The sequence below is a fragment of the Ailuropoda melanoleuca genome, chromosome 10 (genome assembly GCF_002007445.2).
Source record: "Ailuropoda melanoleuca isolate Jingjing chromosome 10, ASM200744v2, whole genome shotgun sequence".
Classification (NCBI taxonomy): Eukaryota; Metazoa; Chordata; class Mammalia; order Carnivora; family Ursidae; genus Ailuropoda; species Ailuropoda melanoleuca.
Genome location: NC_048227.1, coordinates 91,071,670 through 91,098,748, shown reverse-complemented (window position 1 = coordinate 91,098,748; position 27,079 = coordinate 91,071,670). Strand labels below are relative to the sequence as shown.

General features: G+C 40.8%; 1 protein-coding gene across 1 annotated transcript; it reads right to left on the bottom strand.

The window, feature by feature from the left end:
• Window positions 1-2,900: 2,900 nt before the first annotated feature.
• Window positions 2,901-27,075, bottom strand: RAB32 (RAB32, member RAS oncogene family; the record flags this gene model as incomplete). Its single annotated transcript, XM_011229361.3, has 3 exons — window positions 2,901-4,039; window positions 10,533-10,810; window positions 26,835-27,075. Coding segments are annotated over 3 exons (669 nt in total), but the record flags the coding sequence as incomplete, so codon positions are not given.
• Between the last annotated feature and the right edge of the window lie 4 nt (window positions 27,076-27,079).

Below are 27,079 nucleotides of genomic sequence, written 5' to 3'. Positions count from 1 at the left end.
GTCCCTATCTCCCAATTTCTGTGGGAGGGGAGAAATCTCACACCAACTGGCACGACCACCTCCTGCCACGAAGATAGAAGTGATTTCTCCTCTGGATAAAGCTAAGAGCGAATACAGACGGCCACCCCAACTATCAAGTGCATTTAGGATGAACCGTGTGTGACGAGAGGTGCTGCCAAGTCCTCTTACCTGAGGGCGACCTCTGGTTTACCTCGTTTACCTTGAGAACAAGCATGACGTGGGTTCTATCTGCGGAGCTATACAAAAGGGCCTTTATAATCGCTTAGCTATTGCCCCAGAGGCAATCATTCTGGCTTCCTGCTTATTCAATAAACAACATGGATCTCTCTCTCTTCTACCTTTGTGGAGAGATCTTCTGGGTGGGAGAGTTTGTTTCTGTTATTTCCCCAACAATAGCAGTTTGGCTTCTCAGCAGGAATGACGTGAGACAGAGTGTCAAGTGCACAGCAACACTGGAGGGAAAGGGGGAGCCAGCTTTCAAATCAAGTCTGCTCCAACATTAGGTGTGAACGCCGATTTTCCTGTATGTTCACCAACATCAGGGATACAATCAAACTTACACATTCCTTGTGGAATCTGATATCTCATTTTTTATGTTTCCTGGTTACCAAGATTTAACACATAAATTGCTTCTTCTGAAAACGCTGGTTTTACATTCTTTATCCATTTTTATTCATTGTCTTCGAGTTTTTTATTATCCTGTTTTATTGACCCTCACCCAATTAAATGGGCTGCAAATATTTTCTTTTGTCTGTTGCTTGTTATAGTTTTACTTATATCCTCTTGTTAGACATGACATTGATGCAACCACATGTCTCTGTTTTTTCCTCTTTGGCTTTTTAAGCATTTGGGGATTTTAAAAGGAATTTCTCAGCCTGATGTCAAAATTTTTTCCATACATGCTGAAGTTCTATAGTTATATTTCTTGTTTTTACATTTAGGTTATTGATTTCCAGACTGTATCACTTTGAGGAACAGGACAATAGAGATAGGACTTTTTTTTCCAAATGGCTAATTGCACAAAGTTACTTGGCGATTAATCCAGCCTGTCAGCATCCTTAAGCCTCCATTTTTTTCAGTGGATGAAAACAGATTTATCCTGCTTGCCCACTGTTTAAGCGATTCGGACTCTTTAATAATACTGATGTATAAATGGAAAGTAAAGTGCTATATTTAAAAAGTGTTCATGTTTTGGGTAATGCCATAGATTTCAAACACAACCCTATATCACTGCTTACTATAAGTGATTTCAAAAGGAACATAACCAGATTTTTTTGTAAAGATGTATTTATTTATTTTGGAGAGACAGAAAGAGAAGGAATGGAGAAGAATCTCAAGCAGGCTCCCCACTGAGCAGAAGCCCAACGTGGTGCTGGATCTCACCACCCTGAGATCATGACCTGAGCCGAAACCAAGAGTCAGACGCTTCACCAACTGAGCCACTCAGGCGTCCCTCACCAGATTTTTTTTTTTTAAGCAGATTTCTGAGACCCATCCCTAGAAAATATTTAAATAAGTCTCAAGTGAGGCTCAGGAATTTTCATTAACCAATTAGGTGAATAAGGAAGTCAAAGTATTCTCTTCTCTCCTTTAGCCATTTATGTAATGTAAGTTCAAATTTTATGTTCAAGTTACAAAAACAAATTGTGGTGAGAATTTAGGAGTAAAGCAAAATACTGGGTTTTACTTCCAAAGTGTAAGAAATTATAAATAGAATAAACCGTCTCATACTGACTGACAAACAGAACCCTCCGTGTTCATAGAGAAACCGTTATCTAAGAGACTCTCAATCCTTAAAATTATCCTCAGAGAAGGTAACGAATGTGGTAAAGGTGGGCACAGAGAGCGTAATACTCCTGATTTTGCTCAATTTAAACACAATGAATTTCTTGTAAAAATGAACATCAATATGTAAAAAAAGAAGATTCCAAGACTTGTCACTTTCAGTGACCACCCAGAATAAACTTTAGGTTTCTAACATTTAGGTTTTGGCACCAACTTCTCATGCTACTTACACAATTGGACTTCGGAATCAATATAGACTGAGAAGTTGTACTTTGGGGCACCTGGGTGGCTCAGTCAGTTAAGCGTCTGCCTTTGGCTCAGGTCAAGATCACAGGGTCCTGGGATTGAGCCCCACATTGGGCTTCCTGCCTAGTGGGAGCCTGCTTCTCCCTCTCCTCCCTCGTGCTTTCTCTCGCTATCTCTGTTGCTATCTCTCTCTCTCTCTCCTAAATAAATAAAATCTTTACAAAAAAAAAAAAGAGGTTGTTCTTTTTACCTAGACCAAATTTTAGAGTATGACATATTTGCTTCTTAGAAAGCAAGATTTAATGCAATATTTTTTAAAAATTAAGAGGGGCTATACTAAATGGTAAGTGATGGGGGCTTCCTTATATCCCTTAACTTCAGAAAATCTGACTCTATACAGAATACATGTCCCAAAAGATCAAAGAGCTTATTTACTTAAATGCGGAACATATAAACAAATTTGTGATTCCTAGGCAAAGCTTAGATTTAACAAGAAGAGCAAGCTACTTTTTATGGACCATGATAACTATTTATTCCCAGAATACGCTTGTCAGAGCAAATGCAATTCCTACTAAGTTTTTTTCCCGCTGCTCTCAATAAATGCATGGATCTTTCCTACCCATGTTCATAATAATGTATAAGACAATGTGATCAATGCCTCCTTTTGCATTAGCTCTGGATTATGTCACACTTTTAAAATTCCTTTGAAAAAAGAAATAGGTTGGACCTTTCAGACGATAGCAAGTCCCTTAAAAACAAAAGGAAAAAAGTGAACAGACACGAAGTTTTCTAAGGCAGAAAAGTATATCCCATTTACCTTTCCAGAACATTAATTCACAAAAACAAGGTTTCAGTCAAAATATTTATTCTTTTCCTTAACTGGGTTAAATGGTAATACAAATATTATAAGGCTGCCTTAAGTTTCTCCTGTGCTATACTTTAAATGTCCCAAACTTTACAGTAAAACCACACGTGACCTACTTTCTTTCATAATTCATCATACAGAGCCTCCACTTTCACTGTATGTGCTTTGAAGTGACTTCTCTCCTCGACCATTACTAATACAGATTTGAAAAGACTAGCTCCGGTTGGAGAGAACCGCAACAGGAATACCAGCCAGGCTCTCAGGTACAAAAATGAACAACCAGGAGGAAGAGGAAAAACAAAACTGGAGAGAGAGAAGGAATGTTTGTTTAGATTGTTTCCAACTGGCAGCAGCCAGAGTCAGAACGCCAGCGCGGTGTGCGTGCTCGGTCCTTAGCAAGGACACGCCACCCTGGCAAGGGCTGGTGAAGTGATAATACATAAGGATAACAATTGGACATGAAGCAGCAGAGTTGGAAGTAGGCAAAAGAAAGAAAAACTGCAAAACAGGAACTGCAAGCCTTCTGTGACTAACAGGGTCTGCAGCCTCCCTGGAGCGGAGGAATGGAATGTGGACACAGGACGAAGACCGCAGCATTGCTCCAAGACCGCAGGTCAGGTTTCCCACCGCCCCGGTGCGGCCGCTACAAGGCACAACTTGGAAGTTGGGGGGGTGGGGAAGGGGGGAGGCGTCATTTAAAAAGATGTTACTTGGGATGTAAACACTACCCTGAACTCACGGCTTCCGCCACAGAAGCCCCGTGTCGGAGCAGGCTCCCAGGGGTACGTACCATCGCTGTCGTACGAACGGGGAGAAAGCTTTATCCCCCCCGAAGAAAACCCAGAGCGTTCATTTCAAGTGCGGCCCCGGGAAGATTCGCAGAACCGCACACCCACCACCTCATCCCTTCTCAGGTCTCGCTCCAGCCCAGGCGGGCGGCGTTCTGCGCGCGGGACAGAAGCAGAAGCCGTGTCAGCAACACGGGGACTTGCTCTCTGCGGTCAAGGTCCCCTGATCCAGTTTAATTTTGTCCACGTCGTTTTCTTCGCTGGGAAAGCTTTGGTGGTTGGCAAGAATATTCTCCACGAGGAACCGGGCTGCTTCGTCGATGTTTATGTTATCCTGTAAGGCAGAAATGATGAGCGGGATGAATTCCAAGGATTAATGCTCAGGAGAAAGCACGAAGAGTGTTAATGGGCCGAGCACAGTTTGTCAGAGGGGGTGTCTATGTCTACCATCTTCTCCCTCACTACAGGGGATACACCCTCGGAGTTCAATGCCATTGAGTCGTGTGGCTACAGAACTCTCTCCTTTTCACAAAGGATTCCCTTTCCTGATGTTCCTGTTTCAAACTTTTTGTCCCTGAGGTTCAATGAACTATCTCAATGGCTGAAAAGGAATCGTCATCCCACGCTGGGTTGCCACTCACATAAATGAAAGCACTAAGATGAAAAAGTTCCTGCCCTTGAACATTTAAGTCAAGTATTCAGGATACATTATGAAGAAGAAGGTCAAGAGGCTCACACATTAAAATACGATAAATGCACCATGTCGTTTCCCCGTCTCGGAGCACAGATTATTACTCCTAGTTGTCACCTGTAAATTCACCTGAAACAATGTTGTAAGTGTGAAGGCCATTAAAAATACCCTAAGGAATCACTAGCTATCACACCATTTGTGTGACTGATTTATCAGTTGTCATTAAATACACGAGCAACACACAGCAAAATCTGGACTTTGTAAAAAATACTTAACTTTTCATTTCTAAATAATTTCAGATTGACAAAAATGTTGCAAAAATAGCAAAAATTCCTACATACCTTTCACTCATATTCCTAAAATATTAACATCTTGGATATCCAGATTTCCAGGTACAATCAGGAAATTCAATAATAGTGTCAGCATTAATTATGAACCTTATTCAAATGTCACCATTGTCTCAGTAACCTTTTTGTGACCTAGGTGACTGCTGTATTTCGTGCGCATGTCTTCTTGGTCTCCTTTAACCTGGGACAGTTCCAGTCACCTTGCCTTTCATAACCTTGACACTCTTGGAGCATACCAGCCAGAGGATATCCCTCAGTTTGGGCTTGTTTCATGTTTGCATATCATTAAACTCAAGTGATGCACTTTTGACAGGAATATGTGATGTGTCCCTCTCAGTGTCTGAGAGAACACTTGCTTAAAGTCATGTCTGCCAGCCTTGTCCACTGAATAGTTACTATTTCTCCTTTGCACTTAGTAAGCTCAAATATGGAAATATCCTATTTTTCATCATAGTTTTCCCCTTAACTTTAACATCAATTAATTCTTCCCGAAAACAGTTATTACCATGGTGATTAAAGGTGACTGCCTATTTCCATCATTCCTCCCACATTAATTAGTTGGACTTCTGTTAGGAAGAGTTTTCTCGTCTCCCCTACTTGTTCATTGGTTTATTCATATCATGGATTATTATTTTATTCTATGGATTAGATCCATTGCAATAGTTATTTACTTTGTTGCTCAAATTGTCTTAGATATTTGGAGCTCCTATAAGTAGGTTCTTGTTTCTTTTTGACAGGTTTCCATCATTTTGTGTTTCCTTAGTTTCTGGCACCACAAAATATCTCTGTTGCATCTTTACTTTCCTTGTCCCACCAATCCTGGAATGAATCAATCATTTCTCCACAAAACCCTTGTTCTTTTTACAGGAGAACGGTATTTAAAAACCAAATTCTGGAGGCACCTGGGAGGCTCAGTCAGTTAAGCATCTGACTCTTTTTTTTTTTTTAAAGATTGGTTGATTGNTTTTTTTTTTTTTAAAGATAGATTTATTTATTTATTTATTTATTTATTTATTTATTTATTTATTTGCCAGAGAGAGACAGCCAGCGAGAGAGGGAACATAGGCGGGGGGAGCGGGAAAGGAAGAAGCAGGCTCCCAGTGGAGGAGCCTGATGTGGGGCTCAATCCCACGACTCCAGGATCATGCCCTGAGCCAAAGGCAGACGCTTAACCGACTGTACCACCCAGGCGCCCCAAGCATCAGACTCTTGATTTCAACTCAAGGTCATGATCCCAGGGTGGTGAGATGGAGCCCCACATCAGGCTCTATGCTCAGTGGGGAGTCTGCTTGAAATTCTCTCCCTCTCCCTCTGCTCCTTCCCCAGCTCCCACTATCTCTCTCTAAAATACATAAATAAAATCTTTTAAAAAATAATAAAAAATAAAAAACAAATTCTGGGACTAGGAAACTCATTGGATCAGTGGTGTCATTGCTCCTAAGCCCTCTGAGCAGACAAAGCTATGCATCCAGACACACAGATATCAATTTCTACGTTTATCTGTTTATACATATGTGTATAAACTATAAACACAAACATACATGTTTCTACATACATATACATTAAGTTTATACTGATTTCTCCAATATCAATCTAAGAACATGAGTTTCATTCTAGCAGTCTCTCTTACCTGCTACACTTTCTTGGACAGTGAGAAACTGGCAAGACTTGGGCTATTCATTCAGGTATCTTTTCCAGGATCAAGCTTTTTTATTTTATTCTTTTTACCTCCACTCCCAAGATAAGTATTAACTTTAATTAAAGTATTGATCTTTGAATGTCCAAATGCCATTTAGCCCTCACCATTCCCATTATCTCAAAGAATTATAATACTCTCTAACCACACTTAGTAGCAATTGATTAGGAACAGAAATTCCCATATTGTAATTAGTCACACATTTTCATATTGGAAATCCATTATTTGCCGTAAAGGTGACAAGATGAAATTCATGAATTCAAAACTGTCCTTTGGCTGTGTTCCTGTTAAAATTCAGATCACTGGAATTCAAGCAGAAATCAGCTATACAGTCAGCTGCCGGCCAGCTCAGAAATACAGGCATTAGTGATGCTCGGGCAGTACTTTCAGCCTGGACTAAAATTATGGTTTCAACTTTGTTTGTCATTACAGAATTTCTCCAACATTTCATCATTCTGACCTAAGTCCAATTGTTATTTGACCTCTCATGTGAAATTTCCAAAGCACATAAACAAACTGCCTCCCCACCAATATTTTGTGCTTGTGATTTTCACCTTTGTTTTCTTGTATATCTAGGCTGGCAAGATTTTTAACAACCAACTTAAGTGTTTTTGTTTTTCTTCATAAAACACTGTATCCCATAATAGATGAAAGAAAAAATTCTCACTCCGCTATTCATGAAGCACGTCACAAGTGCTGATACTTGCCTCTTGCTCAAATTCTTTCATACACAATTAATCTGAAACTCTTGAAACATCAATACATCTCAGACATTTTCAGTGTCCTTTTTGTTAGTACTGCACATGACCCACACGTTCACCAGTGTCATCTATGTCCCTGTATTTCGTGAAGCCTTCAGTAAAACCCAAAACTCCTTGTGCTGGATAAGACACTTTGTCCCCCATAAACTCCAATTGTAGAAGTGCTTCATTTAAAGGCTCAAACTCAGAGAATGTCATTGTTCTTTGTTCTAAATAGTAGCTAATTTTTATTTTGATGGAAAACCTGTCCTTCTAGTCACCTCCACATTAGCCAATTTTGAAAGCATTCCTGCTGCCCGCCCAAAGAAGCTATGACATATCCATGCTATACTTTGACTTTGCTTTTTTCTGGGCTCCCCAAAACCACTCACATAAACCCGTCTAAATACTTTACAGCTACAGCTCAGATTTATGAGTCCTGAGGAGAGCAGATACAAACACGAAGCGGACCTCACCTTTGCAGAGGTTTCAAACCATCCAGTGAAACCATGTTCTTTACAGAATTGGTCCATCTGGGGAGGATTCTGGCCACCATCCTTTTTTTGGTCACATTTATTAGCTAAGAGGACAGCAGGAATAGGGCTGCCATTTGCAAGACGGACTTTACCATCCAGATCACTTTTCCATTTTAGGACGGCCTCAAAGGTGGAGCCTCTCGATATATCGAAGACTATAAAAGCACCAACAGCTTCTCTGTAGTATACTCGGGTCATGTTGCCAAACCGCTCCTGCCCTAAAAATCAACATAATAAGAGATCAAGAGCTCATAATTCAGACAGAGTCTATATTTAGTTATAACCCCTTTGACCCTAGGAATAGTGCTATAGACACACATCTCACATTCCACAGCAAAGAAACTGGTGGGATGAAGGACGGGCAGAACCATGTGGCTGATCATGGGGTCTGAGTACACAATTAACTAGTTCTATGTTCTGCGCGTGTCCAACACGTGCTCCTTAAGCATCCAGATGCCAGTGCTTAAAGCTACAGAGCCATTGCTCCCCCCACCCCCCACTCCGTCTGGTCTAAGAGAAGAGGTACTAAAGGAAAACAGAAAGCTGGTAGTGGAGGGGAGAAGAGACACGAATAGAAGAAAACGAAGCTTGCAGGAAGAAGATAAGTATGGTGGGTAAAATGCAGTCCAAAAGACTCGGACTGGCTAGGAGATAAAGGAGCTCATCTTTCCTCCCCATCTCTAGCATGCCCCCACTTTTGCTTCGGCATGCAAGATTGCTCTCCTCTAAGAAGGCAGACACATGCAAANCCCACTATCTCTCTCTAAAATACATAAATAAAATCTTTTAAAAAATAATAAAAAATAAAAAACAAATTCTGGGACTAGGAAACTCATTGGATCAGTGGTGTCATTGCTCCTAAGCCCTCTGANTCTAAGAAGGCAGACACATGCAAACCCACGAGCGAAAAGCGGCACATGAGGCTGTGTGATTAAAAGAAGGATCAGCCGTAGAGTTCCCCAAATATCATACTTTTAAAATAATTTAACGCGTTAAATACTTTGGGAAAATTCTACTGCTTCGCATACTACAANCACGACTCCAGGATCATGCCCTGAGCCAAAGGCAGACGCTTAACCGACTGTACCACCCAGGCGCCCCAAGCATCAGACTCTTGATTTCAACTCAAGGTCATGATCCCAGGGTGGTGAGATGGAGCCCCACATCAGGCTCTATGCTCAGTGGGGAGTCTGCTTGAAATTCTCTCCCTCTCCCTCTGCTCCTTCCCCAGCTCCCACTATCTCTCTCTAAAATACATAAATAAAATCTTTTAAAAAATAATAAAAAATAAAAAACAAATTCTGGGACTAGGAAACTCATTGGATCAGTGGTGTCATTGCTCCTAAGCCCTCTGAGCAGACAAAGCTATGCATCCAGACACACAGATATCAATTTCTACGTTTATCTGTTTATACATATGTGTATAAACTATAAACACAAACATACATGTTTCTACATACATATACATTAAGTTTATACTGATTTCTCCAATATCAATCTAAGAACATGAGTTTCATTCTAGCAGTCTCTCTTACCTGCTACACTTTCTTGGACAGTGAGAAACTGGCAAGACTTGGGCTATTCATTCAGGTATCTTTTCCAGGATCAAGCTTTTTTATTTTATTCTTTTTACCTCCACTCCCAAGATAAGTATTAACTTTAATTAAAGTATTGATCTTTGAATGTCCAAATGCCATTTAGCCCTCACCATTCCCATTATCTCAAAGAATTATAATACTCTCTAACCACACTTAGTAGCAATTGATTAGGAACAGAAATTCCCATATTGTAATTAGTCACACATTTTCATATTGGAAATCCATTATTTGCCGTAAAGGTGACAAGATGAAATTCATGAATTCAAAACTGTCCTTTGGCTGTGTTCCTGTTAAAATTCAGATCACTGGAATTCAAGCAGAAATCAGCTATACAGTCAGCTGCCGGCCAGCTCAGAAATACAGGCATTAGTGATGCTCGGGCAGTACTTTCAGCCTGGACTAAAATTATGGTTTCAACTTTGTTTGTCATTACAGAATTTCTCCAACATTTCATCATTCTGACCTAAGTCCAATTGTTATTTGACCTCTCATGTGAAATTTCCAAAGCACATAAACAAACTGCCTCCCCACCAATATTTTGTGCTTGTGATTTTCACCTTTGTTTTCTTGTATATCTAGGCTGGCAAGATTTTTAACAACCAACTTAAGTGTTTTTGTTTTTCTTCATAAAACACTGTATCCCATAATAGATGAAAGAAAAAATTCTCACTCCGCTATTCATGAAGCACGTCACAAGTGCTGATACTTGCCTCTTGCTCAAATTCTTTCATACACAATTAATCTGAAACTCTTGAAACATCAATACATCTCAGACATTTTCAGTGTCCTTTTTGTTAGTACTGCACATGACCCACACGTTCACCAGTGTCATCTATGTCCCTGTATTTCGTGAAGCCTTCAGTAAAACCCAAAACTCCTTGTGCTGGATAAGACACTTTGTCCCCCATAAACTCCAATTGTAGAAGTGCTTCATTTAAAGGCTCAAACTCAGAGAATGTCATTGTTCTTTGTTCTAAATAGTAGCTAATTTTTATTTTGATGGAAAACCTGTCCTTCTAGTCACCTCCACATTAGCCAATTTTGAAAGCATTCCTGCTGCCCGCCCAAAGAAGCTATGACATATCCATGCTATACTTTGACTTTGCTTTTTTCTGGGCTCCCCAAAACCACTCACATAAACCCGTCTAAATACTTTACAGCTACAGCTCAGATTTATGAGTCCTGAGGAGAGCAGATACAAACACGAAGCGGACCTCACCTTTGCAGAGGTTTCAAACCATCCAGTGAAACCATGTTCTTTACAGAATTGGTCCATCTGGGGAGGATTCTGGCCACCATCCTTTTTTTGGTCACATTTATTAGCTAAGAGGACAGCAGGAATAGGGCTGCCATTTGCAAGACGGACTTTACCATCCAGATCACTTTTCCATTTTAGGACGGCCTCAAAGGTGGAGCCTCTCGATATATCGAAGACTATAAAAGCACCAACAGCTTCTCTGTAGTATACTCGGGTCATGTTGCCAAACCGCTCCTGCCCTAAAAATCAACATAATAAGAGATCAAGAGCTCATAATTCAGACAGAGTCTATATTTAGTTATAACCCCTTTGACCCTAGGAATAGTGCTATAGACACACATCTCACATTCCACAGCAAAGAAACTGGTGGGATGAAGGACGGGCAGAACCATGTGGCTGATCATGGGGTCTGAGTACACAATTAACTAGTTCTATGCTCTGCGCGTGTCCAACACGTGCTCCTTAAGCATCCAGATGCCAGTGCTTAAAGCTACAGAGCCATTGCTCCCCCCACCCCCCACTCCGTCTGGTCTAAGAGAAGAGGTACTAAAGGAAAACAGAAAGCTGGTAGTGGAGGGGAGAAGAGACACGAATAGAAGAAAACGAAGCTTGCAGGAAGAAGATAAGTATGGTGGGTAAAATGCAGTCCAAAAGACTCGGACTGGCTAGGAGATAAAGGAGCTCATCTTTCCTCCCCATCTCTAGCATGCCCCCACTTTTGCTTCGGCATGCAAGATTGCTCTCCTCTAAGAAGGCAGACACATGCAAACCCACGAGCGAAAAGCGGCACATGAGGCTGTGTGATTAAAAGAAGGATCAGCCGTAGAGTTCCCCAAATATACTTTTAAAATAATTTAACATGTTAAATACTTTGGGAAAATTCTACTGCTTCGCATACTACATGGGACTTCGCAAAGCATCCCCTTTCTGTCTGGTATCACTCTTTGACACAGGAGGGACTCTAATCTTCAGCTGCCAGATGATGCTGAGAGCTGCTTGGCCAGGATGCCAGCGGTGCTGACGACGTAAGATCAGACTAGAACCCGGGTCATCTGGCTCCCACGCGCCCATGTGAATACAATGCCGGCCATTCTGAACTATCCTGCAGTCACCTTGACTTCTAAGATGTTACCTTCAGTCTGTCAAGTTCCCAACTGGAGTGCTCAGGAAAAATGGCAATCAGTGCAAATCTAAGATGGGTAACTGACCAATGATAAAAACAAAACTGATAGGACACTCTCCCGTTAAAACACATGATGAAAAACACATTTTATCTACATTTTATTGATAGTAACAAATGCAAAGCTACCCACAAAAAATATTCCTTCTTCTCCAAATTCTACTACAGCATCACACAATTTTAGGTATCGCTTAGTGAAATAATGGGAGAAGAACACAATAGGCAAGCTTAAATGGATACACTAAAGTTCAATTGGTTTGTGACAACTTCCCATACAGGCTTATCTGAAGCCGTACTATCATAGTCCAGATGTCTGAACTTTATTGTAACAAATGGTCACATATGAAAGAAACATCACTATCATGTTCATATTTTATTGGCAATGTAAATTTGACCAGCCAATTATATAGCTTATTTTATCACAATGCTGACATTTATAAGAAGTTAACATTGTACCATTTTCCATAAACATACACTTAATAATCACACACAGCAAATTTACAGAGGATATACCAACTGGTCAAAGTCAATATCACTATTCTGCAAAAAGTCTACATCAATTGCATTAAAGTGGTCCTGACTTCAATTTTAACAGAGAGCACATACTACTGACTTATATTTTTATAAATTTTAAATATTAAATATAAAATGACTATGTCAACAAGGGAAATTAGCCACATTAAGAAAGTCCAGATTATAAGATTATTTCATAGTTATAAGAAAGTACTCTTTTGGACTCCCTCTTCAATTTAGAGAAGAGGGTAGGGTGCCAAACTAGTAAAAGTATAGAAATCCAGTTTTGAAGAACAATTAAGCTTTAGTGACTGTTGTTTGTTTACTGAATCATCTATAAATCCCTAAAAATACTTCTTTCAACCAATTATACTAAATCATATTCAAATTTGTCCTCCCATAAACCTCCTGTCAAAACAAAAGAAAATCAGAAACATGTATGACAAGGAATTTTTGAGGTGGACCCGGTGGCTTAGAAACCTCAAGTTATTTTCCCTAGGTTCCGAGGTTAGGATTCAAAACTCTCTGATAATCTCTGAGCGTGCTTTCTAACAACCACACCATAGGCAACTCAAACTAGTGTCAATTACACTGATAAGCAAATAAAAAGGAAAGGTTCAGCCCAGGAGAAAAAAGATGCAAATCCTATATCGGGTAGAGGACTTATACCCAGAACATATAAAGAACTCTCAAAACACTACAGTAAGAAGATAAAAAATCTCATTAATAAAGTAAGCAAAAGACTGGAACAGACACTTTGCCAAAGAATGTATATGTGACAAATAAGCAGAGGAAAAGATCCCCAACATCATTAATTATTGCAGAAATGCAAATTTACATCGCAACGAGCAGCCCCTTCATGCCCACAAGAATGGCTAAAATAAAAAGTCTGGAGGCACTTGGGTGGCTCAGTCAGTTAAGTGTCTGCCTTCGGCTCAGGGCATGATTCCAGGGTCCTGGGATTGAGCCTTGTGTCGGCCTTCATGCTCAGCAGGAAGCCTGCTTCTCCCTCACCTACTTCCCCTGCTTGTGTTCCCTCTCTCGCTGTGTGTCTCCTCTGTCAAATAAATAAATAAAATCTTTAGGAGCGCCTGGATGGCTCAGTCATTAAGCGTCTGTCTTTGGGTCAGGGCATGATCCCAGGGTCCTGGGATCAAGCCCCATATTGGGCTCCCTGCTCCGCTGGGAGCCTGCTTCTTCCTCTCCCACTCCCCCTGCTTGTGTTCCCTCTCTCACTGGCTGTCTCTCTCTCTCTCTCTCTGTCAAATAAAATAAATAAAACCTTTATAAATAAGTAAATAAATAAAATCTTTTTTAAAATAATAAAATAAAACAAAATAAAATTAGTCTGATTATACCCAGTACTTGTGAAGACGTGGATCAATCAGCTCTCATACGCTGCTGGTAAGCACAAGAATTTAAAATAGCACATCCACTTTGGTAAACAATTTGATAGCTTCTTAAAAATTTAAACATATATCTACCGTACAACCAACACATTCTACTCCTAGGTATCTGTCCGAACAAAATGAAAGCACATGTCTATACAAAATCAAGTTCATGAATGCTTATAGATGTTTTATTTTTATGGCCAAAATAGTAACGAATAAAGTATGGTATATCCATACAATGGAATATAACAATAGAAAGGAAAGAAACAAACTATAGATACAACTAATGAAAGGATGAACCTCAAAATAATGATGCTGAGTAAAAGAAGCCAGGCCAGAAAGGATAGGTAATAGTCTATGAATACATTTATATCAGATCCTTAAAAATATAAACCATAGTGCCTTAGTAAGAGGAAGCAAGGACTGTCTTGGCAAGGCAGAGAGAGGAGTTACAAAGGGGTAAGAGGAAATACTTTTGGGGTGATGGAAATGGTTGCAATCTTGATTGTACTGATGTTCCACTAGTGTTCACATATGGAAAAACAACAAAATGCAGTTTGTTGTATGTCAATTATATATCAATAAAGTGATAAAAAATTATGCCCCCCCTCGGAGGCTCACTGGGACGGTGTAATGTAAAATGCCTACCTGAGAGTCTTTTAGGGCAGAGTATGACAAACTGTAATTCCTGGTCGAATTCGGCTAGAGTTTTATCGGAATCCTGTCCCCTTCATCTGTTTATGGGTTTCTACATGTTTTCCTTCTACCACGGTAGAGTTGAGTAGTGGCAACAAGGAGTGAATGGCCCCCCAAACCTAAAGTATTTGCTACTTCTGTTCCAGGGGGTGAGGGAGGGTCTATACCTTGAACTGGAAGTGCCATATAAAAATTCATGAAGGCGTGTACTGAAGGTCTGTGCATGTAAATTACACGTTAAGTTCAAAAAGTAAAATGTCAGGCCCATAGTAAGCACCGTGCAAATGTTATAGTATTATTATTAAGTGCTCAATAAATGAATTACATGATGAAAGCCGGAGCATCCTCTTAAAAATGGTGCAATAAAACACGGCAAAGCCTTAAACTAGTTATACGCTGTAAACTGCCGTGGTGAAAACAGTTTGCGGAGGAAAATGAACTCGAGGAAAGTACAAATACACCAGAGGACCAAAATGCCGAGCACTAAAGGTCAAGCCACCCCAGGCAAGTAATTTTCTCTGCCTAAGGAAGTGAGGTGCCTTTAGAGATCTTTAGGGATCTTCCAAGCCCTCCCAGCTCCCCCTTCTGATGTTCTAGGTTTCTTTGTGATAACCTTCATGTTAGAATGATTTTCTAAAGATTCTGCAATCACTGAATCCAGACAGCAATGGGGATCAAATGTAAATAATCCAGCATCAAAAGACCAAGCCATGCGTTTAGGAAAATAGCTTACTTTCCAAAAGAACAGTAAAATATACTTCCTATTTTACTGAGTTCATCATCTCCTTTTTAAAAAAATTCTGAAGTAATCCATTACCGCTTCAGAGACATTCCTGAACTGGCCAAAACAAGTAAAAAACACACATTTCTAAAATACATTAAGTTTAACCACAGAATAGAGAAAGATAAGATGAATTCGTTTAAATAATAATCTTAACATAAAATTAAGAGCTCTTCTCCAAAAAAACCTAACAAGGTAAAGCCTAGATTTAACTACGGTGGTTTCAAAGGTTGAGATGCTAAGCCCTTCCTGTTGTTAAACTGGAAAATAAGGAGACTTGGCTACTAGAGTAAGAGCTGCATGCCATAACTCTGTTATTATCTCTCTCGGGGTAATTTTATCTATTCCCTTATCTACTGCCCAAAAGAAAGAACTACAGTGGAAAACAAAACTACTGTTCACAAATATTCCATTTTCCTCCACTTCTAGATGCATGAAGGATCACATTCTTCTGCCCCCACTAAATTAGGAGTGTCTACGAACTAGCCTTGGCCCACGAAATGTAAACAGAAGTGTCACTTCTAAGCAGAATCACTCGGGAGACAGTGTCCTTGTCCTGCTGCAGCAGGCTTGAACCCTAATTTTGAGATGACAGTATCAAGAGATGCAAAACTGCCCTCACATCCCTCCCTCCACCCCAACCTCTGTCCTCACTATGGACATGTAGAAAGAGTGAGGAATAATTATTTTAAACCGCTGACACACTAATGTTGCTGGAACCCCAACAGAACCTACTCTATCCCGACTGATGCAACACCCAAATATCTTATTTACCTTGGATTTAGATTTGATCTCCACAAAAAAACATGAGGTTCCTTCCATGTACCTGGTACTATGCTGGACACTGGTGATCACCAAGGAGCAATGAATAGGATTTCCTCTCCTAAGGAGCTCACAGTCTATTTGAGGAAACAGACACACTGATAACATGGTGTGGTAGGTGTAATCAGAGATATGAAGAGTATATTATGGTAGCATACAAAGGGATGTTATTCATTGAAGTATGTAAGCTAATCTTATTAGTTGTTTCTTATCAAGAAATGCCATTCAGATGCTTACTTGGACTCAATAGCATCACATATTTAACTTCTAGATACAACTTCCAACATGAGAATGATGCATTCTGGGGCGCCTGGGTGGCTCAGTCGGTTAAGCACCTGCCTTCGGCTCAGGTCATGATTTCAGGGTCCTGGGATAGAGACCCACATCAGGCTCCCCACTGAGTGGGGAGTCTGCTTCTCCCTCTCGTCTGCTCCTTTCCCATGCTCATGCACATGCATGTTCTCTCTCTCTCTCTAAAATAAACGAAAAATCTTTAAAAAAGAGAGAGCGAGAGAGAGAATGATGCATTCTACTACTTCCCTTTCCCAACGCTTTGGGAGCTAGCCCTAAGTTTAAAAAAGGGCTAAGGACCAAACTAATGGAAATGACTTTCACATTTACATTAGAATTGCACAGGAATTCTGTAGAATCCTAGATTTTTTTTTCTTAATTTTAGACAAAAAATATAAAGAATACTCTCGGAAGTAGCCAATCAACCATTCTAAGTTCAGTCCAAGAAAACTTTATTATTCTTGGAGTCTACTCTACACAGATACGTAAATAAAATGCAGAGAATTCCTGCCATGCTGAATGCTCCTGGGTTGTGTCCCAGGACAGGAGAGGACAGGGTAGAGAACTCCACAGGTATTAAATACAAAGACAGATGCATGAGTTCTGTTTCACGGAGTGTATGCGTGTATGTGCGTGCAGAGTTAAAGCTTATGGCAATATAAAAATTCAGCAGGACCTGGGAGACTTTCCTCTAAGTAGGAAGTAGCTCAAACAGGGTGGGGAGATTCTAAGCAACATCACCCTCTTTAACCAGTGCTGTAGCCATTTCTTACTGGAGGAGGAGGGACCACTTTCATGCCTTCCTGACCAACCTTAGATGGACAACATTGCAACTGGAAGATGACACCCCGTATCATCTAGTCCAACCTCTCTTATTTTATAGATGAGAAAATAAAATCCCAGGGAGAGCAAATTACTCCAATTCCCAAGTTATTTGTTATCTAATGTGCTGTCCAATCTGTTAGCCAAAGCTTTCAGGAGTACATGTTGTTCCATATGTCCCATGTTTCCAAAGAGACCCAAGGCAGTGCCATAGGCCTAAGACGACTCTCCTCAAGGATAGCATAGCCCTATTGCACAAGGTAAACCCTTTCTCTCGGTTTCCTAGGGCTTTACCATAGCAGCTATGGGAAATGCCCCAGTGCTGAGTGCTTTAGTTACCCCAATACTAGGGGCAGCCTTTTTTATCCATACTGCTGTGGGGAGATTGCCAAAATATTTCAAATGACTTTAAAATGTTTTATCTTTTTTTTTTTTAAAGATTTTATTTATTTATTTATTTAACAGAGATAGAGACAGCCAGCAAGAGAGGGAACACAAGCAGGGGGAGTGGGAGAGGAAGAAGCAGGCTCCCAGCAGAGGAGCCTGACATGGGGCTCGATCCCACAACGCCAGGATCACGCCCTGAGCTGAAGGCAGACGCTTAACGACTGCGCCACCCAGGCGCCCCTAAAATGTTTTATCTTTTTAAAAAGGTCTGTTATTTCCTTTTCTAGAAGAGGGAACCTTGATTATAACTAGACAGCATGGCAATGAGAATGATGAAAAAGCACAGTGCTAGTTCTCTAGGCTCAAAGATATTTAAAGATGCATAACTTATATACCCAAGTGGATGAAGCTTAAGGTACATTAAAAAAAAGATTTTAAAAAATTAAAATGCTTATGTAATATTTGGGAGTATCCAACACTAATGACTTGAAAAGGAGCTGAGGTGACATATTTCCAAAAATACATGATTGAATTAAGGAAAAGAAAACCACAAAATAATTTGCTTTCTTTCTTTATATGTAAATTTTCAAAAGGAAAGTATTTCCTCTCAGTGTTTGAAAAGGATAGGACTACATTCTGAATGGTTATCGTAAACAGGCCAGAGATGCTTTCTTTTGTTTGTGATTTTAATCACTCCCTTTGTTTAGTTTTTTAATGTTCATCTCAATATTTTATGTTCATGACCTCGTTTGATAAATAACCTAAATATTTCGTTGCATTATTTGAAACTCAATATATAAATTTCACCATGAAACACAAATCAAAGTAATGAGACAACTGGTGTTTAGTATTCCAAGTAGAATGCCTACCCTCTCCCACCCACTGAGATCACTGAGCTATATCTTCTTACTCAAGGTGATCCAGTGCGTGTAAACTCCTTTAAAAAAATTCTTAAATCTCATTGTGCATTTTAGAGATGAAGCACTTCTAATAAACTTGTGTTAGAAGGTGATCGGATCAAGACCCAGTCAAATTTCATTTAAATCCAGTCATCAGGGGCACCTGCGTGGCTCAGTCGGTTAAGCATCTGCCTTTGGCTCAGGTCATGATCCCAAGGTCCTGGGTTCGAGCCCCACATCAGCTCCCTGCTCAGTGGGGAGTCTCTTCTCCTTCTCCCTCTGTGCCCTCTCTCTCTCTCTGAAATAAATAAAACCTTTAAAAATAAGTAAGTAAAAATAAATGCAGTTGTCAGTTCTAAAAGGATAATTATCCATTAAAATTTTTTATACCGTGATATAGGCAACAATGTGATGTTATAATGGGTCTTGGGTTTATCAAACAAAAGAATAACAAACTGAATACAGAAACAAAATAGGAAAACACCTAAATTAAAAGGAAAACAAACTGCTTTCAAGATGGCAGTGGTGGTAACACTGAGCAGTCCTTCCTTGATCAACTCAGACTCCGGATTTCTCTTTTTGCTACCTTAAGATGACTATGCTTTTGTGGTAGTCAGTCACTGTGTAAGGTCTTATTCTGTGGGACTATAAAAAGAATGGCTGACTTTAATCAATCTGAAACAAGGAATAAAATCAAAAAATCTTTTTGATTTGTGTTCAAAGTTATAGTAGTTTTAAAAGTTAAGATAATAGCTTTTTCCTTTCTTACCTAGTTATTCAACAAGAGCAAGAAATGTGCCATCTCCGTCCTGTAAATGCTCTAGCATCCATACAGTACCCTCAGAGGAAGGCTCTTGAGATAGGAACAGGGACAAGAAGGAGGTGATGTGAAATCAAGAACTCCGGGCTCATGGAAGGTGAGCGTAAGGTAGCGCGGGGAGCAGGCAGGTTTGCCCGGTTAAGTGGAGAACTCCTCAAGAGTGGTGAGAGGATCAATCCATCCCCAGGAAGCAGCAAAGCTAATGACAGAACAACTTCTCCTAGACTTTACTAGAAATCAGATTGTGTGTGGTGCTTGGTACGTTGCAAATTTCCAGGCCCTACCTCTAGGAATTCTAATTTGGTAAGCATGGAGGATTTCTAGTTGTCTATTCCATTACGCCTTCACAGAATTTTATTTGGGGAAGCAATGTGTCCAATTGAAAAAAAAAAAAAAAGGGCCCTAGATTTCCTAGCGGCCCTCGCAGCAAGGCATGCACATCTGCTTGGACCACAAAGACGAAGGCTATGACCAAGGCATAGCTGGGCGGTGCCACGTCCACTTCAGTCCGTGAAGACTATAGGGTTCTGCTCAGCAGCTGTGGACTGCCCAACCACAGGCCTACCAGGTGACAGAATTAACCTCTTTGTTAAAGTCACGACACATAGGGATGTTTGTCCGAGGGAGCCAAATCGCTTGACAGAGTTGATGCTAAAGAATCCGCATTTATGGGGCAACTGAGTGGCTCAGTCGGTTAAGAGTCTGCCTTCGGCTCAGGTCGTGACCCCAGGGCTCTGGGATTGAGCCCCACATCGGGCTCCCTGATCAGCAGAGAGCCTGCTTCTCCCTCTCCCTCTGCTGCTCCCCCTGCTTGTGCTCGCTCTCACTCTCTGTCAAATAAATAAATAAAATCTTTTAAAAAATTAAAATAAATTAAAAACAATAAAGTAGCCTTCCCTGGTTACTCTTTATTTAAAGAAGAAAAAGAAGAATCTGCATCTTAAGCACCTCAGGTGAGTCTGATGGAGGAATCTCCATATAATCACACTACAACCCAATATATTTAGCTTAATTTCAAGAAGTAATCAGAAATCACTACAAAAGATGCTTAAAGAGGATATCTGGACAGAAGTGAGTGGAAAGAATGGGGAAGAAGAGAGTGTAAGGCCATCTGTCAGTTCAAGATCTTTAAACTAGGCCCCTGCTGTCCATTTATTTTTATGTGGCTCGTCTTTCTCAAAAGGAGAGTGAAGAAATTACATGTGTCTAGCCTCCTTGGTTGCAAAAAGCACTTTTGAAAATATAATTGAGTAGAATTCTAAAGCACTTTTATCTTCATCTTTTACCTCACCCTGCAGAATTCCACCACCCCGTCCATTTACATGTCTGCACTGTTCTTCCCCTCGAGGAGATCTCGGCAACCACGACACAACCTAAACTTGTTGACTTAGCCCACTCACTACTACTAAAGTGTTGATTAAGTGTGAAATCATCACTAGTTTAAGGATATGCTATCCTCGGGCTACAAATCTAAGGCCTTCAAAGTTTTCTTCTTTGGAAGAGCACTTTCCTTCATCTCTCTCACTCTTTTCTAACAAATGCCTAGAAATATGTATCAATCATGTTTTTTATTTTCTATATTTTATAATACTTTGACATCTTGGGGCCTTGTGGACCAGTAGAGGGACTGCCCTTTCGTCCAGGGCTAGCTAGTTCTTAAGAGACTGCAAACAACTTGCTGAAAGCACATCTTTCATATGCAAACCAACCTATCCAGGGTCCTCATCACCCATCTGCCTCCCTTTTCAGGCTCCTGCAGTCTAGGACACTATCCTCCTGCCCTAAATCGCCCATGGCCAGGTACTAAACAACCAGAGACCGCTGCTATAGCCCAACGCCCACTCAAATATTACAAACTAACCAATCCTAAACTTGCTCAGCTTGCCTATGCTGCCTTGTCCAGTCCTTCCTGCAAAACTACAATAAAGTCTCTAGCCCACGCTCTCCCCGCTTCTTGACCAGCCCTGGTGCTTCCCCATGTGGTCCTGCATAGAGCAGCATGGTCCCTTCTTTTGGGAACTATGAATAGCAAACCATCTTTTCAATGGTGACAATCTTCTGGTGTGTTGGTCCTACCACACCCGATAAAAACAAAATCCTGAGTATGTTTTTTAAAATAGAATAAGAACCGCTGAAATTTCCGTATCAGAAGCTTAAGAAAATCAGAAGGTCAAGAAAACATACACATAATGGATAAAATGTCTCCTAAAATATATTTGAAAGTAACACTGCCTCTCTAGAATAATGCATGGCTTCCAGGTTTAATCAGTGAGATCATAGAGCAGGCCATGCAAACATCTACAATTATTACCATGCTTTTCCAGACTGCGCTCTACAAGTATATATCAATGAAATGGCTTTGATATCTTCACGAAGTCCACAGTGTGGAAACAGTCTTTCAAAATGCCCCCCCAAAATGATGGAGGTGATCAAAAAGTATCTACATTGGAAGTTCTGTGTTAATTAAGAGGAGTGTAACTGGAAATTCTGGATTGATAACATAAACAGATGGCAATTATTACAGTGGGTATAAAATAGGAGTCATGTGAGCTACTCTAAGGATGACCAGAACATTTGCAAATTTAGACAAGAGTCTGTTAGACTGTTTGACAACAGTCTTGAAACTGTTTTGACATGAGTGAACCAAAAATCCGCTCCACCATTAAAAGCTTGTTTTCATATTTCAGAGTCATGAGACATGTCTCTGTACAAGTGCCATTGATTATGTTTTCTTGGTCAAGTTACTACACTTCTCTGTATTTAGACTATGGGATCTCTAAAAGCCTACACTTCAATTCAAACAATAGAATGATTAGGAAAACAGCTGGGGAAAGAGGTCAAGTTTTAGTGGTTTTTATCAATGTCCCCCTCTCTCTGCTGCTAACCTTTCAGCCTATATGGGGAAACTGAGGCAACTGACAATGGTAACATTAATTAAAAAGAAAAAAAGGAAAGGCAAGGCAACAAGCACATCATTATCAGGAGAATTTCCACATGCACTAACAGAAATATACTGTTACACTGCCCATCTTGCCTGGGCAACTGTGGGTGCAGAGTCCAGACTGAGGCACCCAGAGATGTCTCCCGACTCACGAACTAAGGAAGATTTAAAGATGTAAAATGGGACGGTAGACTTCACTTGTAATTCAGCACAGAGGCTGAGTCTGCATAAGGCTGAGGACGACAAGATTGTACAAAAGTCAGATGTAATGAAGATTTTAAAAATCCCTTTAAATGAGTTAATAAGTAATTGGAAAGTCATTGTAATAGTCGATGTTTAAGACAGAGACTACAAATAACCATAGATTAACTCCTCAGAGCACTGCTTCTTCATATTTAGAAGAAAGCTGAATATTAATAATTTTTGACTAATAAGATACTTTGAAGGTCAAGAAAGCATCCGAGATAATATTCCAGAGTCTTGTTCATGGGGGTTACAGGAAAGTTATGAAAGCAGGCAAGAAAGGCCACAAGGTGTAGCGACTATCAATGTGGAAGATGGATCAAGGGAAGTAGGATCCATGTTCTAATTTAGGATGGGAATCAAAAAAAAAAAATTTAAAAGTGAATCTAAGTATGGTTTATATAATTTATAACGTCTTCCAACCATGCATTTTATGCTCTAGGTAAATAATATTTACAGGAACTTCTGACTAGAATGTTCCTGATTTGTTCTTAGGCCCAAAGGAGTGTTATCGATTCAGATTTTTATACAGAAATAGTGATTCTAGGGGTGCCTGGGTGGCTCAGTCATTAAGCGTCTGCCTTTGGCTCAGGGCATAATCTCAGGGTCCTGGGATTGAGCCCCACATCGGGCTCCCCACTCCGCTGGGAGCCTGCTTCTTCCTCTCCCATTCCCCCTGCTTGTGTTCCCTCTCTCACTGGCTCTCTCTCTCTGTCAAATACATAAACAAAATCTTAAAAAAAAAGAAAGAAAAGAAAAGAAATAGTGATTCTAAAAAGTTAAAGGTGGCAGAAGAGACCAGCCCCTCAAAAAATGTCACTTTGGCATAAAGATTATTTTGAACTAAAGGCACTTGAAAAAAAACAGGTGCAAGAAGGGTACTCTTATCTCCCCTTTTTCTCTCTGAAAGCAGATGAGAATACCCCATGTGAGAAATGTCCTCTCTTTTCTAGGAGGAAAGAAACATTCTTATCACCAGGGATGGGAGTCAAAGGGGAGAGAGAAGTCTCTACAAACAGACCTTACAAAATAACTCTTATTTTCCTCTAGCCTCCCCATATTAGTTATTTTTCTACAATTCCCTCTCTTTGTTCAACCTGGTATAAAAGCACTTAGGTCTTGCCACTTCTTTGGGTGTTCATTTTCTTATGAGGGCTCCCGTGTCAGGTAAAACTTATGTGAAATAAATTTCTGCTGTTCATCTGTCTGGCATCGATTTAAATTTCAGGCCCTGCTGAAATCTCTAAAAAGGGAGGGAGAAAATTTTGCCTCCCCTACAAAAGCAAATCACTTTAGCAAATACAGGAAGACTACATTGTATTAGATCTAAATGGACAAACCAGTTTCTTTCTCTTAAAGATTTAGTCTAGACCAGCTATTCAACCTACCTGGAAAATTCTATACATATAGAATATATATAAATTCTATAAGTAGTAAGCCAACTAGTACTTCATCTCTAATACATACGAAAGAGTGGATCAGATTCCGCTCTGGGAATTATCCTAGTTTGCAGTGATATGGCAAAATGCACCAAAAAGGTTGAAATCACCAGGAAATAACAGGGCCCGTCAGGAATATGGTGAAGAAAATTGAAATAAGCCAGGATGCCAAGTACACTTGCTCCTTCTGTGGCAAAACCAGGATGAGAAGATGAGCTGCAGCATCTGGCACTGGGGTTCCTGCATGAGAACAGTAGCGAGTGGCGCCTGGACCTCTGACCCCGTAAAGTCAGCCACCAGACGATGGCAGGAATTGGGAGACCAGTAGAAGCTCCACTATTTAAAACATTACCGGCCTATAATAAGCGGGTTAATTTATGTAACAACAACAAAAGGAAGCTCAGAGACATCTCTTGCTACGTCTTAATTTAGTAGTATTTATTAAACTTCTTAAAACTTTATTGACTTCAATAACTTAGGATAGTGTGTTAAGAGCAATCTCAAAACAGGTGTGAAATAAGAGACAGTTGCCTAACACAAAAATTGTATTGAACTGCATCTGGATCTTAAAGCTACTTTCATTTCACGCAATAAGAAAGCATTTCGACGGCCTGTACCTGAGAGTCACTATGGTTCCTGATTTGAAGAGTTTAGCTGAAACTGCCTGGCCACATTTATGGGAAATGTCTGGACAACTCCCACCTGTTATACTTGCCAAAGTTTCCAAGAATAGAGACTCAATGTAATTCCTTTACCAACCTTCCCATCTCTAAAGCCGCGACAAAAAACTAGTAATAGCCCCACACCTTAACTTAGTCATATGAACTGGCCAACTCTACCTACTGTTTTGCAATCAAGGAATATTTCTATCCTTCGAGAATTCAATATGATTCAATGTTGTTACTACAGAAGGCAAATATGTTTAGCCCTGGGAAATTTTCTGGAGTGGCCTTCAATTTGCCTTCATTACATCATTATGACTTAATTTAAATGGTATGAACTAGGATTCACTAACAGGTCAAATATTCAAAGCAAACAATGATGTAGCTCCCTAAACCTCAAGTGAAAGCCAAAGTATTTTTGTGGCCGCTTCCTTATATATTAAGAGCCCATCTCTGGAAATCTTATTTATAAAGTAAGCCTAGTAATTTCTAATTACCTCATTAGTTTACCTCAAGTCTTATTAACATCTGGTGTGTACTTGCTGAATGGTATCTCACATCCAGGAATCCCTTTTGGAGATCTTAAAATCCTGCTTTCCTTCCTGGCAAAACTCAACCTTTGGATTTAGGCAAAAGTGCAAGCACATTCCATCAAGGCCAATAGTTACCAGAGTCTGAAAAAACTGACTATGTCCCCTTCCTGGCTGCATAGGTCTGTGCAAGGTGGACAAAAAAAGGGAAGAGGTGATACCCAGGGAGGAAATTACTCATGATTTTGCTTTCCCAAGTCTCCAAATATAAACATTTTTGCTTGAAGCTTAAAAATACAAATGTGCCAATAAAATCTTGTACTTACCCGCAGTGAGGCCCAATGATAATTTAATAGCTAAATCTGATAATATTTTACAAGAAGAATAAGGCAAAGTCAACAACCCTCCTGGGTGGGAGTTTAAAATCATCTTCATGGAAATCTCCAGCTACACTGAAGATTCCCGGAGAATGCCTATCACATGGTAAGGCAACCTTTAGAATTAAGGACCTTGTCAAGGAGCAATACTAGTATTCATAAGTGTTCTGTGAAACAGCAGGAAGTATTTTGAAAGAGGCCTCTGGCTTCAAAAGATGACTTTTCAAACGAACTTTTGGTTTTCTGTAACCAAAAGGAAAAAAAAAAAAAAAGCTGAGCCCAGGGCTGATCATTCCCCTTTCTCTGAGAAACTGACATGCATCAATTAATTCTCACATCTGAGGCAGAGAAGTCTGCTCTTAAATAAGTGCGTATATAGACTATTATACTTCAATGTTTTCTCATATGGAATAGCTGTTGATGAAAAGAGCACTACCTAGCAGACAGACNCAGACAGGCCTGTGCCCCCCCCCCCCCCCCCCCGCTACCAGCTGGGGGACTACACCTTCTACAGTCAATGCACCTGGAGGATGAAGGATGGTCTCTCCAGCTCTGAACAGTCTCCCATAAAAATTCTCTATTGCAGACTGAGCATCTTACCAACAATGACTGAACAGGGTAACTTTTGGTATCACTTCCATATTTAAGCTTCCCAAAGTTAACATCTTTTTAAATGCCTAGCCCCCACCCACCCCACCAGACAGAGTTCAAGTTTTCATATGGCTCCCAAATGGCAAATGAAACCAAATGCCAGGGAAACAGTATATTGGGGTGTAGGGTGGGGAGGAGCCAGGAATGGTTTAGGGAGGGAGGAAGGATTCAAGAGCAACCTCCCCCAGTCTTCTCCTGCAGAGGAGGGGCATGGGGGGGAGCTTGACCTAGGAGAAGAGCACCCTATCTTAAGAATGGAGTTTCACTCACAAAGAAGGGTCTCAGATCCAAGGCGCCTGATGAAAAACATTCTGAAAAGGAACCTGGTTGCTAGTGTTGGTGGCATCACTAACTAGGAGACTCACTTTGGGTAAATCATTCAACTTCAGCGCTCATCTGTGAAAAGTTAAAGCTGGTTGAGAAGGGCCAGGGCCTCCCCCTAACTCTTCCTGATGTACTACAAGCTTGCCAACATTCAGAGTTCAATTTCTGGAAAAGCCCCCATGGCTGTTTCGCCTCTGGTCAGGTGAGAGAAAACTGGAGTGGAGGCCTCCTCTCCACCTCTTAAGAATGAGATGTTTTCTCCAGCCTTCGTAGAGGCATCTAACCAGGGTTATTTAGGTACGCATTTATCTATCTTGTCCAGCTTTTAAGTCCTTCAACTACTACTACTGCCCGTTCCATTGTCCCGATCCCACTGGAGTCCACCCAGCCCCAGCGGCGGGCGAGTGCAGGCTGAGGACAGAGAAACAGGACAGGAGACTGAGCGGAGCCCAGTGGCCGCCGGCTCCCGACGGAGGCCACCGCCCGCCCCTTACCCGCGATGTCCCAGAGCTGCAGGCGCACCAGCGTCCGGTTGTCCCAGTTGAGGACCTTGAGGGCGAAGTCCACCCCGATGGTGGCCCTGTAGTGCTGGGAGAAGAGCTGGTGGACGTAGCGCTTGATGATGCTGGTCTTGCCCACGCCGAGCTCGCCGATGACCAGCACCTTGAAGAGGTGCTCGCGGGTCTCGGGCGCGGCGGCCCCCGCCGCCCCCTGGCCCGGGTCCCCGGGTCCCCCGCCC